Source organism: Pelobates fuscus, chromosome 7 (assembly GCF_036172605.1).
Source record: "Pelobates fuscus isolate aPelFus1 chromosome 7, aPelFus1.pri, whole genome shotgun sequence".
NCBI classification, from domain to species: Eukaryota; Metazoa; Chordata; class Amphibia; order Anura; family Pelobatidae; genus Pelobates; species Pelobates fuscus.
Window position 1 is genome coordinate 77,410,447 of NC_086323.1, and position 14,407 is coordinate 77,424,853.

The 14,407-nt window shown below is 39.1% G+C and overlaps 1 protein-coding gene across 5 annotated transcripts in view; it reads right to left on the minus strand.

Annotated features, from left to right (window-relative positions):
* Nucleotides 1-10,072, minus strand: part of DENND1B (DENN domain containing 1B) — a 152,337-nt gene extending 142,265 nt beyond the window's left edge. For all 5 annotated transcript variants that reach the window (XR_010084023.1, XM_063426097.1, XM_063426096.1 and 2 more), the window contains exons 1-2: nucleotides 9,486-10,072; nucleotides 5,202-5,266 (exon numbers count right to left, since the gene is read on the minus strand). Coding sequence is in view for 4 of the 5 variants with exons in the window: in XM_063426097.1 (XP_063282167.1) it covers nucleotides 5,202-5,266; nucleotides 9,486-9,502 (82 nt within the window). In the remaining variant the exon portion in view is untranslated. The remainder of the gene's footprint in view (nucleotides 1-5,201; nucleotides 5,267-9,485) is intronic.
* Between the last annotated feature and the right edge of the window lie 4,335 nt (nucleotides 10,073-14,407).

A 14,407-nucleotide genomic window follows, 5' to 3' on the forward strand; every position in this document is an offset into this window, starting at 1 on the left:
ATGTTAAACTATTTTCGAACCCTTTAATACCGAAGTTCTGTCCCTTGACACCCATCATACCTCCTATGTTGTTTTCCCCTCAGAAAATAGAGGAACATTACTTTGGACTGCTAATGAAAGGCAGAGAGCATCACCTACTAGTATTCTCAATGGGCAGCCAGTGAAAACTGCCAGAGCACAGAACTTTGGTTCCTAAACAGGTAAAACAGCACCAGGAGACTTCAGACCCCATTACAACTTAATTGAGATGAAGATGTTATGGTTACAGAGTGGCCCTTTAAAAAGGATTTGGAATATTATTTTGTGATTCTAACAGATGAGTGCTAAATTACAGCTCTCCGTCAATTCAGCAGATGTGGAAAGGAATCTAGACAGACAGGATTAAAAAGACCTCATGGCTAGAGTGAGGTCTATACAGAAGCAATTAAAAACAAGTAAATCTTCAGAAGCGGTTGTCACAATGACAACCTGAAACAAATCTGAATTTATGAGTAACAGAACATGTATATCATTAAAGTTCAACGTATAATACTTATGTAATCTAGACATATAGAAATATTTTTAGGAGTTTTTTTATTTTATTTTTTTTACTAAATTCTGGTACCCTCATAATTCTGGGGGAAACGTCATGGGAGTTGGGTTCTACAACAGATGAAAATCTACATTTGGCCAACATTGCACTACACAGCACCACATAAGCATACGTCACATCTTTGCACATCATTGTTACTTGCTCATGGATAATTCCTTAAGACATTTTTTTCTCAATCATGCCCATGTTTAAAAATAAATGGAAAAATTATCCTGTGTTTATTTATTAACGGGGGAAGGGGAGGTCAAAATATTTGGAAAGATTCTCCAACTCTGCTGCATTGGTCTGATATGTAAAATCTTCTTATCAATTTGCCACGATTCTTAGTTTAATGAAAAACCGCTTCCGAGACAAAAAAAAAAAATTGCTGATATTCTTCTGTGCCTATTCATGATTCTGAAAATTAGATTCACTTTCTCAAATAAAATAATAATTTGTGAAGAGTCATTATTTATATTAATCTATTAGCTAATAAAAAAAAAAATTAGTGGAATGTCGTTGGGGTACCACAAGCAGGTTTGTTCCAACCGTATTCACTACAAAAATAAAGAATTCAAAAAAATGTAAAAAAAATGTAAGTTTATTATTAGACAGGTTTATTTTGCACGGTTCATTTGCTTCATGTGCCACATGCTCTGACATATACTTTCCGTTTAAGGAGGAGCATTGTATTGGACCAGCGATGGAGGGAGTGATGCCTCCTTGATGACATTGCAGGAGATGGAGCTGTGAGCAGGGCCTACAGTCAATTATTTTTACTGCAATGACACTGCAGCCCTGAATGCTAACATTATTGTTGCCTTCTTAAAGGACACCCATGATATTCCACAAAGAGTGATTGGATTTAGATCAGAGATTGTCAAGAGGTAGATCTTCAGCTGTTGTAGAACTACATCTTCCACAATTTTATGCTGCCTATAAGCGACAACGCATCCTCTAACTTGTATTGAAACTTTTTGACCATGCTCAGTATTTGCTTATATTTGTTTTACATAGAAATAGGACAGTAAAAAAAAAATGCCTTACTATTTATAATTTGCCAACAGATGGCAGATACTCATTATAGCAGCACTGTATTTATTTCTTACGGTGTAGTGTTTCCTTATTGGGGTTGACTGAGGGCCATCACTGTTTAATTAAAACTTCATTTGCTCACTTTTCTTCCATCTGCTCGGCTCCCAACAGTGATGATCTCTAGGCCAATCCACTGCTTTTGATAGTGACACACAGTGGGACTATTGCATATATGCAACAATCATCACAATTTAATAGAATGCTTCTCACAGAGAAGCACTGAATCACTGCTGCTTTGAAACACTCCTGAAAGTCAAAGGCACAGCCAGCAATATGGCCACCACTGAGAATGTACACTCATCTACCAACTCCCACAAAGCAAAGTACAGACTTACACAATGTCTAATGTGTACCCTGGTTGCCACTGTTGACAATGTGGAAACAAATAGATGCAAATTCATTCCCTGTGGCAGCCATCTTCCTAGCTGTACCTACAAGAACAGTAGCACATAGGTGTATGTTAAAATATAAATCTGTGAAATGTGAACCCACGCAATATTCATTTTGCTTGACAATCACATTTTAAGAGTATGACAGTGACTGTCTTTTTAATAGTGATTTATTTACTAAACTCTGAATTCTAGTGAATTAGAAAATAAATTAGAACATTTCGGTAAAATAAATAGATGTTCACTAGGTGAGTTTATGCAATCATCTATTTGGTCCAGAAATTACAAATTGGTTTTCAATTCACTACATCCAGTTGCGTGAATAAACCCAATAGATTTTAGGAAAGAAAGAGATACTCCAAGTACCATGACCAATTCAGTGACTAGAAATTTTGGAACGCACTTTGAAACGCTGCACAAACAGAGATACAGTCCAGTGTAACCGGGCTTACGGATGTGAAATCTGTGCACATTGGACATCTTTCGTCAGCATGCTGGCGATAGATAACCAATGACAACACAGTCCCATGCCGAGGTTCTCCCCTCAGCCCATCTTCTGGGAAGTCCTCACCATCTAGTGAGGGGGTAAACATCAATGGAGAAAGATTGAGCTGCTGGAAGGACTTGAGCTCGGAGTGTGATTGCAGGTACGTTTTCCTTTTTTTCCCTTCTTTATTATTTTTTCTTTTGGGGGAAACATTCCAGTGTTTTATTAAAACATTTTTTTGGTTTGAATGACCATTTAAGTACTCATATGAAGGTCTGGGGATTTTGGGAGGTTATGTCCTCATAATATTGTAGCAAATTCTTGCTAGTTTTGAAATACTGCACGCTGACGCTTTCCCCAGTTCAAACAGTGTAGAAAACTAAATGGATCTGAGCAATTCCCAATGAGTTCCTGTGTTTGTGTTTAAACTCTACTTTCTTTTGAAGGCTTGCCAACACTCCGGTGTTAATGACACAAGCAGGAAATCATAAGGCATGGGGCAGCTGTGTATATTCTGAATTTAGCTGTGAATACATCACACAGAAACTCAGCGGATCTATTGAGATGCTGGCGCTGACACCTACTAATAGCAGGACGACAATGATACCAGAACATGAAGCATCCCTTACTTCGAAACAAAAATTACCAGTTAAAAACAAAAAGTTAAGCAATCTTGACTTGTTTGCACATTAGAGATAATGCAATTTCACCTATATGTTACGGGTTCCAAGTTTTTACTATATTGAAAGACATTCCATTTTTAAGTAGATGCTTTGATCTTGTACCCCAATGCCTTAGAGATACTGAAATAAAACTTAAACTATGCTACTGAGCTATTTCAATGATTATAAAATGCATTAGGATAGGCCAGGAATTCTGTGATTGATCCAGTTACAGTGTAGAAGAGTAATGTCGTTTAAAAAGATCAACAAATTAGCTGCATATATCATTGGCATACCGTATCATAACTCCCAACATTTCAAATGGGACAACGAGGAACACTTTAATTTTAGGTGTGTTAGTGGGAGTGTGACCTGGAAAGGGATGTTTGTGAGAAAAGTTAGGTGACTTACTAATAACAATTTATGAAACTAAAATATAACTTAGAACAAGAACAATGTATCTTATTTACACAGACTGATTTCTTGACACATTTATTGTAGTTTAAAGACACATTATTTGGAGTATTGTTAGCTCTAGGTATACAATCAGACAAACCAACAAAACGGAGCTCGTAGAAAAGAAGGCCATTAAGACAAAAAAGAGTGACTGAGGGATTTGGGCCCTGAAATAGGGACTGTCCCTCCTAATTCTTGGGATGTATGCTGTATGGTTCCCATTTTATTACTGCCTGGAGATGACCTTTTCACCTAAACATAACTTAGAAAATGTTTACAACTGACTAGAATTTTAATGTAAAGCTAATTTACCTATGGAATGATATAGCAATATAGGCATATCAAAGTCATGGGGTCCCAATACGTTGAGAAAGGAAATAATGCAAACATCTTTATTCTACCAACAGCTTTAACTTGTCACACTGATAGCATGCGAAAATATAAGCAAACGTATGAAATAAATTAAAAAATATATATACATATATTGGATGTTTTTGCATTTGCATCTTCTGCAATGAGCTCAGCCAAGATGAAGAAGCGGCTTAATCGATCCTTGTATCATAATCTAAAAGAATAATAATTTATAATAAATAAGATAATGTTCATCATTATGATTCACCGTTTCGGTCAGGAAACTGGAGATGATGTAGAATAACAAACCACAAGTTTCCCTTCCTCTCTAAGTCTGCTATCAGTCTGTTTAGCAATCCCAATCATCCTATGTGATGATTGGAACTGTTCTTTGAGGATAAACGACTTATTCCATAAAGCAATGGTAAGCTGTAGTTTACAGGAAAAAATCCATTAAAAAAATATAGGATTTTAAACCTAGCCTAATTCTGAACACCTTTTCTATTGATATGGTAACTGCCCCACATACCAGCTGTAATTTCTAAATACACTTTATTGGCTTATCTTTCTGTTCACTCCGGGTTTATGTACTGTTTTGTACAGATAAAATCTCTCAATAAAAACAATACACTGGAAAAAAAAATATTATGTAGACAGAGAGTGCTAATCACATGAAAATACTACATCATATGAGGGCATGAACATAAGTGGGGTGCAATGCGGTCTAATATTGACAATGCTAAAATAGAAAAGTCACACTCAGAAGCCACAAAGTACTACAAAATAATACAAATGGCCCATGAAAACTCAAAACAGAACACTTTTCATGAAGAATTTTATGATTTCAACAACCAAGATGCAAAGACAAGTGTCTTCTTCGAATTCTACTGAAAAAGGCAAAAGGAGTTTCAACTCTTGATTCTTGTCAAAGCCACAAAACCACACCAACTCCTCTTCATTTAACAAACAGCAGCCAGAGCTTACTAAGAGTGTTAAACAAACAGCAGTGATGTGAAACATATCTCAATGGTTAAAATAATTAAAGATAGAAACAAAAATATATTAAAATTGATGCAAATCGTGAACCACAGGAAGGATTTGACATACAATTATGGGGAGTTTACAGGATCTGATCTTTACAAAGTTGTAAACAGCACATCACAAAAGGAATTAAGAAATTTGAGACGTACCTTCATTTTCAGAAACTGGACACTCCACCTTGAGAACCAAATCGAAGGTTCTCTCTGGCTTTTCCCTGTAATGATAACAAAAGCATCTTATAAAACGCTGAAACTGCTAGCAAAACAGAATGCAAAGGAAGATATAATAAATTATACAAAAACTACATAAATAAGATAGATCACTCTAATGCACGATTCAAAATAAAATGTATTTCTTTCAAATTCATAATAGTTACATGGATAATGGGCAAAACAGGATTTCATTATATGGCATTCAACCACCTTTGCTAAAAGGTTAAAGGGATCCCCAAACAAAATAACCACAGCTTGTTGCACTGGTTATGGTGAAAGTTGTAGTGAATTTTATAACGGTTTGCATGAACCATAAGTTCATCAGAGGTCCAGCCCTTTATTACTAAGAAATTCCTCTCAGGGATATCATTTCTGTCCTTGTTTGGACTGAATTCACTGGCTGAAAGTGTCATCTGATGCTCACAGCCAAACAATTACCTCGAAAATTTAGCAGAATTGAAATTTACTAATGTGGAATGGGAACTTTTGAAATAGTGATATCAATAATGAGGGGCAGGAAAGTGGGATCTTGAGGGACCCACCATTTATGACAAACAATTTCAAAATGGTTTAAAATATAACCGTAGGCTGTTGTGGTTATGGTGCTTACAGAACCCCTATAAATTGTGTTGGAGTACATTAAAAGTTACTTCAACATGGGAATATGAAATTAAGTTTTAAAACAGAGGTCTCCATCTCACCTAAAGTCCATTCCCCCCCCCCCCCCCCCCAACCTTGCGTACACCACCTCTAAACTGTGAGATTGCCACCATACTAAATCCAAAGGCAAAAAGATTTTAGTCAGTCAGCTATAAATAATAAATAAACTGTAAAGAGTATTGAAAAAAGAAAACAATTCCAGTGTGATTCAGACCACCTGTCGTACATATGCCAGTATTTTCCTCCTCTAAAGAAATTGCTATTCCAATTTTCTCTTCTTAATTAGAATGTTCACATGTAATTACAGTTCTTTCTCAGTTAACTTCTGTAAACAATTTCTTCTGCTGTCCACAGTTAAATACATCAACATAGAGAGAGACTCACTGCGCGTGGGATGGGGAAATGAGTATCATCTATATTATATATAGATCACAAAAAACACTAATAAGTTACAAAGGAACATTTGTAATTAATACTTGATTAGCGTATGATTAAAGAGACAATCAAGGTTTCAGTTGATACTACATTTTCTGCCCCCATAATGCATTAAAAAGTAAAGTAAAATATCACGTCTGAAAGTCCACAGTTTCCTACAATCCGGAAACTTTTGCAGACTAGGAAGTGGCTACGTTTTCTCAGCTATTCCTTGCCTTACCATTGAGTTTGTGGGGTAGGTAGATGTTGAAACTGCTCATCAAGCTGTTGATTTGTGTTTTCTATATGATTAGTAATTAGCTTCTTTAATTGAAACCATAAAACTTGTATTCAAGTAACCGTTGCTGTTGAAACTCTCTTATAGAAAGGTATGAGAAGGCCCATATATTATTCCACGGTGTGTGTAGGTGGCCATTTAGAGGGACATCTAGTTTTATGCACAGTAACGTACACAAAAGAACATGCTTGCTTGTCTCTTCATTATACACACTTGTATAAAAAATGCTACTGTCACTCCAGTAGGTCAGTACCTTGGCACGCAATGTTCTTACAGAAGATTGATGGATGCCATTAGTAGACTCTGGACCAGGGTGTGATGAAAAGTCATTAGTAGCACACTTCAAGCCTATCAAACAGGTAACTGTAAACCTGTTTCTAGCCGTAGTACAATGTGACCTTTTACTGAAACAGAGATTTCGCCTGTGGCCCTATTTTATCCTTTAGTGACACCCCAACAAGAAACCATTTTCCTTTTCCATATAAATAAACCTGTCATTATCAACTTCAAGTGTTCCACAAAGCATCCAGATGGTATATGTAGGTCATTTATCACTGGAATGCAATAAAAGTCAGAACATTTATGTATTTTATAATGATTTGTCAAAAAAAGTTTACATTTTCAAAAGGTTTACATTTTCAAGAGTTGTTGGTTTCATGCTCAAGTGGAACGTCATCAAAAGCAGAGAAACATCACAGCTGCCTAATTTGAATGATACCAGGAGTTGGACATGAGTTTCAGAATTACAGGGTAAACAGACAGTGCTGCAGTGATACGCAGTGCATTGAACATCTTTTTGTGACTCAAAGGGGTTTATTCACTAAACTGAGGTGTGTGTTGCCAACCTTTCAAAAGTCTCTAGGACTAAAAAGGCCAAGATTAAAAAAATTAAAACCAGGCGTTATTCCAATCTTAGCTAATTTGACCTGATTTTCATAACTCATGTCATTTCGTGGTTTTAGTAAGCTTTAGTGACGTGTAGCTATCAGTAGTAAAATAAAATAAGTAAAAATTGAATAAACTACGGAGTTGCAGAAAATTTAAATTGTGTTTTTGTTTTGTAGGGTGAAGAAGTGGTGGGAAAAAAAGTCACATTTTCATCAGAATGTAATATGAGTAAATAATAGGGACTTTAGTATTCAAATAAAGATTTAATCATTATCGACTGAAAATAAAATGTAAAAAATTTGGCCAAATAAATAATTCAGAAAAATTCACCAGCTAACAGCTTAGCTATTTTAGTATTGATTTTGCAATTCAGTTTTTTTATTCACCACAATTCACTATTTAGTGAAAAAATTATTTTACTGTTGAATAAGGCAGTCTCTTTTATTGCAGGAGCTGTTCTGTGACAAGCACACAGTACTTTCTGTTCCTTGCCCGGTTCAATACACACTGTAAGCGGAGAAAGGAATGGTCCTACGTATGTGAGCATTCACGGACCACCGCTTGTAAGTGAACAAAAATGACACCCTCACACTGTCCAAGAACTTTGATGGCTGAATGGTGCCGACAGATTTCTCCATATGATGTCCGTGATAAGGGTGTGGAAGATGACCAACACAGATCCAGAAGAATATACAGAAAATGTGAGGGAAATATGCTGACATATATAAAGATACATGCAGCTTTGTAACTGAAGACTTGAAAGTGATAAAATAAATGTTGCATGATTCTGCTGACCTTTCAGTCTATTTATATCAACTTCTCTCTGGACCTTAGTTATATTTAGACAAGGCAGATGGACGACAGCAAATCATAATCTCTTACAAAATCAGATGGATATAAAAAGTCATACTCTGTGTAGATGATCCAAGACAAGTACTGATAAGCTGGGTGACCAAGTCATATTGCCATGTGACCTAATGACAGTGACATAATGAAACAGAAATTACGTGACTTAATAAAAATAAAAGTGTTTGGCAGGCACAATGACCCTTTGATCCTCCGTGACGTGAAAGGCCAATGACAGAGGGGAAAAAAACTAACTAGTGGCGTGATTGAGAGTGCAGCATACTAGACATTTGTCATTCTAAGTCACAAGTGAAGTCATTCTGACAAGACGTTAAGCAAATCCTACTGCATTGTGATAGTTCTGGCAAGTCATCTGTCATTAAGAGATTAACATGGATGAAATTATAATATACTTTATTCATGTGATCAAGGGTACATATAATCAAATGCATTTCTTGAATCACTTTGAAGACAATTCCTATTACCATCTACCACAGTGATGGTTTGCCTTTTGGTACTGCAGCCGTTGAAGACTTTGTTTTCGTTTTACTGAATGAGCACCATGGGAAATGTAGTCCACAACAGCTGCAGGGCCAGAAGTTTGCTTCCCCGCTAGAAGGTTTAAAATAAGTAATAGAGATCACTAATTAGGTTCTATTAGGTGAGGTGTGTTCAACAAAAATGAAATTGTTTTAAACAATAAGTGTATAAAGGAAAATAAAAATACCCATTCATTTGACGTGGTTTTTTCTTTTTTATATATCCTTGTCAAAGATAAAATAGTTACATTAAGTAAATTATATACATGTAATGTGGCTTCATTGTATTCTGTAAGTATAAATGCATATATACCTGCATGTATACAGACACATATACATACACACATGTTTGACACATACCTATATATGTATATTTACAGTAATGGATTGGATGTCACTTCCTCATATATAATTAACCTCTTTAAGCTCCAGGGGTTAGAGGGCTTATACAAATTCCATCATGTTATTTATAGTATCACCATATTCCTCCTCAATTTAAATAAATCTGGTCCCTACCTCCCATATCATCAGCTTATCTCCCTATTATCTTATCCATCCACACAGCACTGTCCTCACCTGGTCCTGGTGTCCATACTCAGCTCATCTCGGTCCCAGTTGGTGCTGGGTGGCTCTGTCACATGTCTGTCCCTGTGTGTCCCCCAGTGTAGATAGTATGTAACAGTGTGTCAGTGCTGTGCCTTGTGTACATGTCCCTCTGTCACACTGGGCACATCCTCTCTCTGTGTCTCTGTCCTTGCTATCTGTCAGTGTCTCTGTCCTTGCTATCTGTCCGTGTCTCTGTCCTTGCTATTTGTCAGTGTATCTTTACTGCTGTGTGTCACACTGCCCCCGGGCCCTATCTGTCCCCCACTCTGTCCCCTAGCCTCTCATTGCCAGGCTGTCTCATGCTGCTCTCTGCTGTCTCTCATGGTGTCCCATGTCCTGCCCCCAGCCTGGCACCCTCTATGCACTGTGTGTGTGTGTGTCACTTAGCACAGGCAGCTGCTCCCATAACTGTCCCGAGCTGGCTCTAAAAGCTCATTAATCCCGGCCGTCTCTCTCACTGTGCTGGCGGCTGTCTCTCTGTCAGGGTGGAAGGCCGTCTCGCTTGTCCGGGCAGTCTCTGTCCGCAGCAGTCGCTGGCGTGTATGTCTGACCAGGAAGTCGCCGGGGGAGCCTCCGCTGACGTCACCACTCGGAGGGGAGGAGGAGAGAGAGAGAGAGAGAGAACAGAGACAGACAGAGGAGGGATAGGAGACATCAAACAATGGGGGGAGATTGGAATAAGTGAAGAGTAAACATGTGATAGTTATAGGATAGCGCAGGACATACAGGTAGGTTACAGAGGGAGGACATGTGATAGTAATAGGATAGCTCAGGTCATACAGGTAAGTTACAGTGTGGGACATGTGATAGTAATAGGATAGCTCAGGACATACAGGTAAGTTACAGTGGGGGTAGGGGACATGTGATAGTAATAGGATAGCTCAGGACATACAGGTAAGTTACAGTGTGGGACATGTGATAGTAATAGGATAGCTCAGGACATACAGGTAAGTTACAGAGGGAGGACATGTGATAGTAATAGGATAGTTCAGGTCATACAGGTAAGTTACAGTGGGGGTAGGGGACATGTGATAGTAATAGGATAGCTCAGGTCATACAGGTAAGTTACAGTGGGGGTAGGGGACATGTGATAGTAATAGGATAGCTCAGGTCATACAGGTAAGTTACAGTGGGGGGACATGTGATAGTAATAGGATAGCTCAGGTCATACAGGTAAGTTACAGTGTGGGACATGTGATAGTAATAGGATAGCTCAGGACATACAGGTAAGTTACAGTGTGGGACATGTGATAGTAATAGGATAGCTCAGGTCATACAGGTAAGTTACAGTGCGGGTAGGGGACATGTGATAGTAATAGGATAGCTCAGGTCATACAGGTAAGTTACAGTGTGGGACATGTGATAGTAATAGGATAGCTCAGGACATACAGATAAGTTACAGTGGGGGTAGGGGACATGTGATAGTAATAGGATAGCTCAGGTCATACAGGTAAGTTACAGTGGGGGGACATGTGATAGTAATAGGATAGCTCAGGTCATACAGGTAAGTTACAGTGTGGGACATGTGATAGTAATAGGATAGCTCAGGTCATACAGGTAAGTTACAGTGGGGGTAGGGGACATGTGATAGTAATAGGATAGCTCAGGTCATACAGGTAAGTTACAGCGTGGGACATGTGATAGTAATAGGATAGCTCGGGTCATACAGGTAAGTTACAGTGGGGGTAGGGGACATATGATAGTAATAGGATAGCTCAGGTCATACAGGTAAGTTACAGTGTGGGACATGTGATAGTAATAGGATAGCTCAGGTCATACAGGTAAGTTACAGTGGGGGTAGGGGACATGTGATAGTAATAGGATAGCTCAGGACATACAGGTAAGTTACAGTGCGGGTAGGGGACATGTGATAGTAATAAGATAGCTCAGGTCATACAGGTAAGTTACAGTGTGGGACATGTGATAGTAATAGGATAGCTCAAGACATACAGGTAAGTTACAGTGCGGGTAGGGGACATGTGATAGTAATAGGATAGCTCAGGACATACAGGTAAGTTACAGTGGGGGTAGGGGACATGTGATAGTAATAGGATAGCTCAGGTCATACAGGTAAGTTACAGTGGGGGTAGGGGACATGTGATAGTAATAGGATAGCTCAGGTCATACAGGTAAGTTACAGTGGGGGGACATGTGATAGTAATAGGATAGCTCAGGTCATACAGGTAAGTTACAGTGTGGGACATGTGATAGTAATAGGATAGCTCAGGACATACAGGTAAGTTACAGTGTGGGACATGTGATAGTAATAGGATAGCTCAGGTCATACAGGTAAGTTACAGTGCGGGTAGGGGACATGTGATAGTAATAGGATAGCTCAGGTCATACAGGTAAGTTACAGTGTGGGACATGTGATAGTAATAGGATAGCTCAGGACATACAGATAAGTTACAGTGGGGGTAGGGGACATGTGATAGTAATAGGATAGCTCAGGTCATACAGGTAAGTTACAGTGGGGGGACATGTGATAGTAATAGGATAGCTCAGGTCATACAGGTAAGTTACAGTGTGGGACATGTGATAGTAATAGGATAGCTCAGGTCATACAGGTAAGTTACAGTGGGGGTAGGGGACATGTGATAGTAATAGGATAGCTCAGGTCATACAGGTAAGTTACAGCGTGGGACATGTGATAGTAATAGGATAGCTCGGGTCATACAGGTAAGTTACAGTGGGGGTAGGGGACATATGATAGTAATAGGATAGCTCAGGTCATACAGGTAAGTTACAGTGTGGGACATGTGATAGTAATAGGATAGCTCAGGTCATACAGGTAAGTTACAGTGGGGGTAGGGGACATGTGATAGTAATAGGATAGCTCAGGACATACAGGTAAGTTACAGTGCGGGTAGGGGACATGTGATAGTAATAAGATAGCTCAGGTCATACAGGTAAGTTACAGTGTGGGACATGTGATAGTAATAGGATAGCTCAAGACATACAGGTAAGTTACAGTGCGGGTAGGGGACATGTGATAGTAATAGGATAGCTCAGGACATACAGGTAAGTTACAGTGGGGGTAGGTGACATGTGATAGTAATAGGATAGCTCAGGTCATACAGGTAAGTTACAGTGGGGGTAGGGGACATGTGATAGTAATAGGATAGCTCAGGTCATACAGGTAAGTTACAGTGGGGGGACATGTGATAGTAATAGGATAGCTCAGGTCATACAGGTAAGTTACAGTGTGGGACATGTGATAGTAATAGGATAGCTCAGGACATACAGGTAAGTTACAGTGTGGGACATGTGATAGTAATAGGATAGCTCAGGTCATACAGGTAAGTTACAGTGCGGGTAGGGGACATGTGATAGTAATAGGATAGCTCAGGTCATACAGGTAAGTTACAGTGTGGGACATGTGATAGTAATAGGATAGCTCAGGACATACAGATAAGTTACAGTGGGGGTAGGGGACATGTGATAGTAATAGGATAGCTCAGGTCATACAGGTAAGTTACAGTGGGGGGACATGTGATAGTAATAGGATAGCTCAGGTCATACAGGTAAGTTACAGTGTGGGACATGTGATAGTAATAGGATAGCTCAGGTCATACAGGTAAGTTACAGTGGGGGTAGGGGACATGTGATAGTAATAGGATAGCTCAGGTCATACAGGTAAGTTACAGCGTGGGACATGTGATAGTAATAGGATAGCTCGGGTCATACAGGTAAGTTACAGTGGGGGTAGGGGACATATGATAGTAATAGGATAGCTCAGGTCATACAGGTAAGTTACAGTGTGGGACATGTGATAGTAATAGGATAGCTCAGGTCATACAGGTAAGTTACAGTGGGGGTAGGGGACATGTGATAGTAATAGGATAGCTCAGGACATACAGGTAAGTTACAGTGCGGGTAGGGGACATGTGATAGTAATAAGATAGCTCAGGTCATACAGGTAAGTTACAGTGTGGGACATGTGATAGTAATAGGATAGCTCAAGACATACAGGTAAGTTACAGTGCGGGTAGGGGACATGTGATAGTAATAGGATAGCTCAGGACATACAGGTAAGTTACAGTGGGGGGGCATGTGATAGTAATAGGATAGCTCAGGACATACAGGTAAGTTACAGAGGGGGGACATGTGATAGTAATAGGATAGCTCAGGACATACAGGTAAGTTACAGTGGTGGGGCATGTGATAGTAATAGGATAGCTCAGGTCATACAGGTAAGTTACAGTGGGGGGACATGTGGTAGTAATAGGATAGCTCAGAATATACAGGTAAGTTACAGTGGGAGTAGGGGACATGTGATAGTAATAGGATAGCTCGGGACATACAGGTAAGTTACAGTGGGGGGGCATGTGATAGTAATAGGATAGCTCAGGTCATATAGATAAGTTACAGTGGGGTAGGGGACATGTGATAGTAATAGGGTAGCTCAGGACATACAGGTAAGTTACAGTGGGGGGGGGGCATGTGATAGTAATAGGATAGCTCAGGTCATACAGGTAAGTTACAGTGTTTGACATGTGATAGTAATAGGATAGCTCAGGTCATACAGGTAAGTTACAGTGTGGGACATGTGATAGTAATAGGATAGCTCAGGTCATATAGGTAAGTTACAGTGGGGAGACATGTGATAGTAATAGGATAGCTCAGGTCATACAGGTAAGTTACAGTGTGGGACATGTGATAGTAATAGGATAGCTCAGGACATACAGGTAAGTTACAGTGCGGGTAGGGGACATGTGATAGTAATAGGATAGCTCAGGTCATACAGGTAAGTTACAGTGTGGGACATGTGATAGTAATAGGATAGCTCAGGACATACAGGTAAGTTACAGTGGGGGTAAGGGACATGTGATAGTAATAGGATAGCTCAGGTCATACAGGTATGTTACAGTGTGGGACATTTGATAGTAATA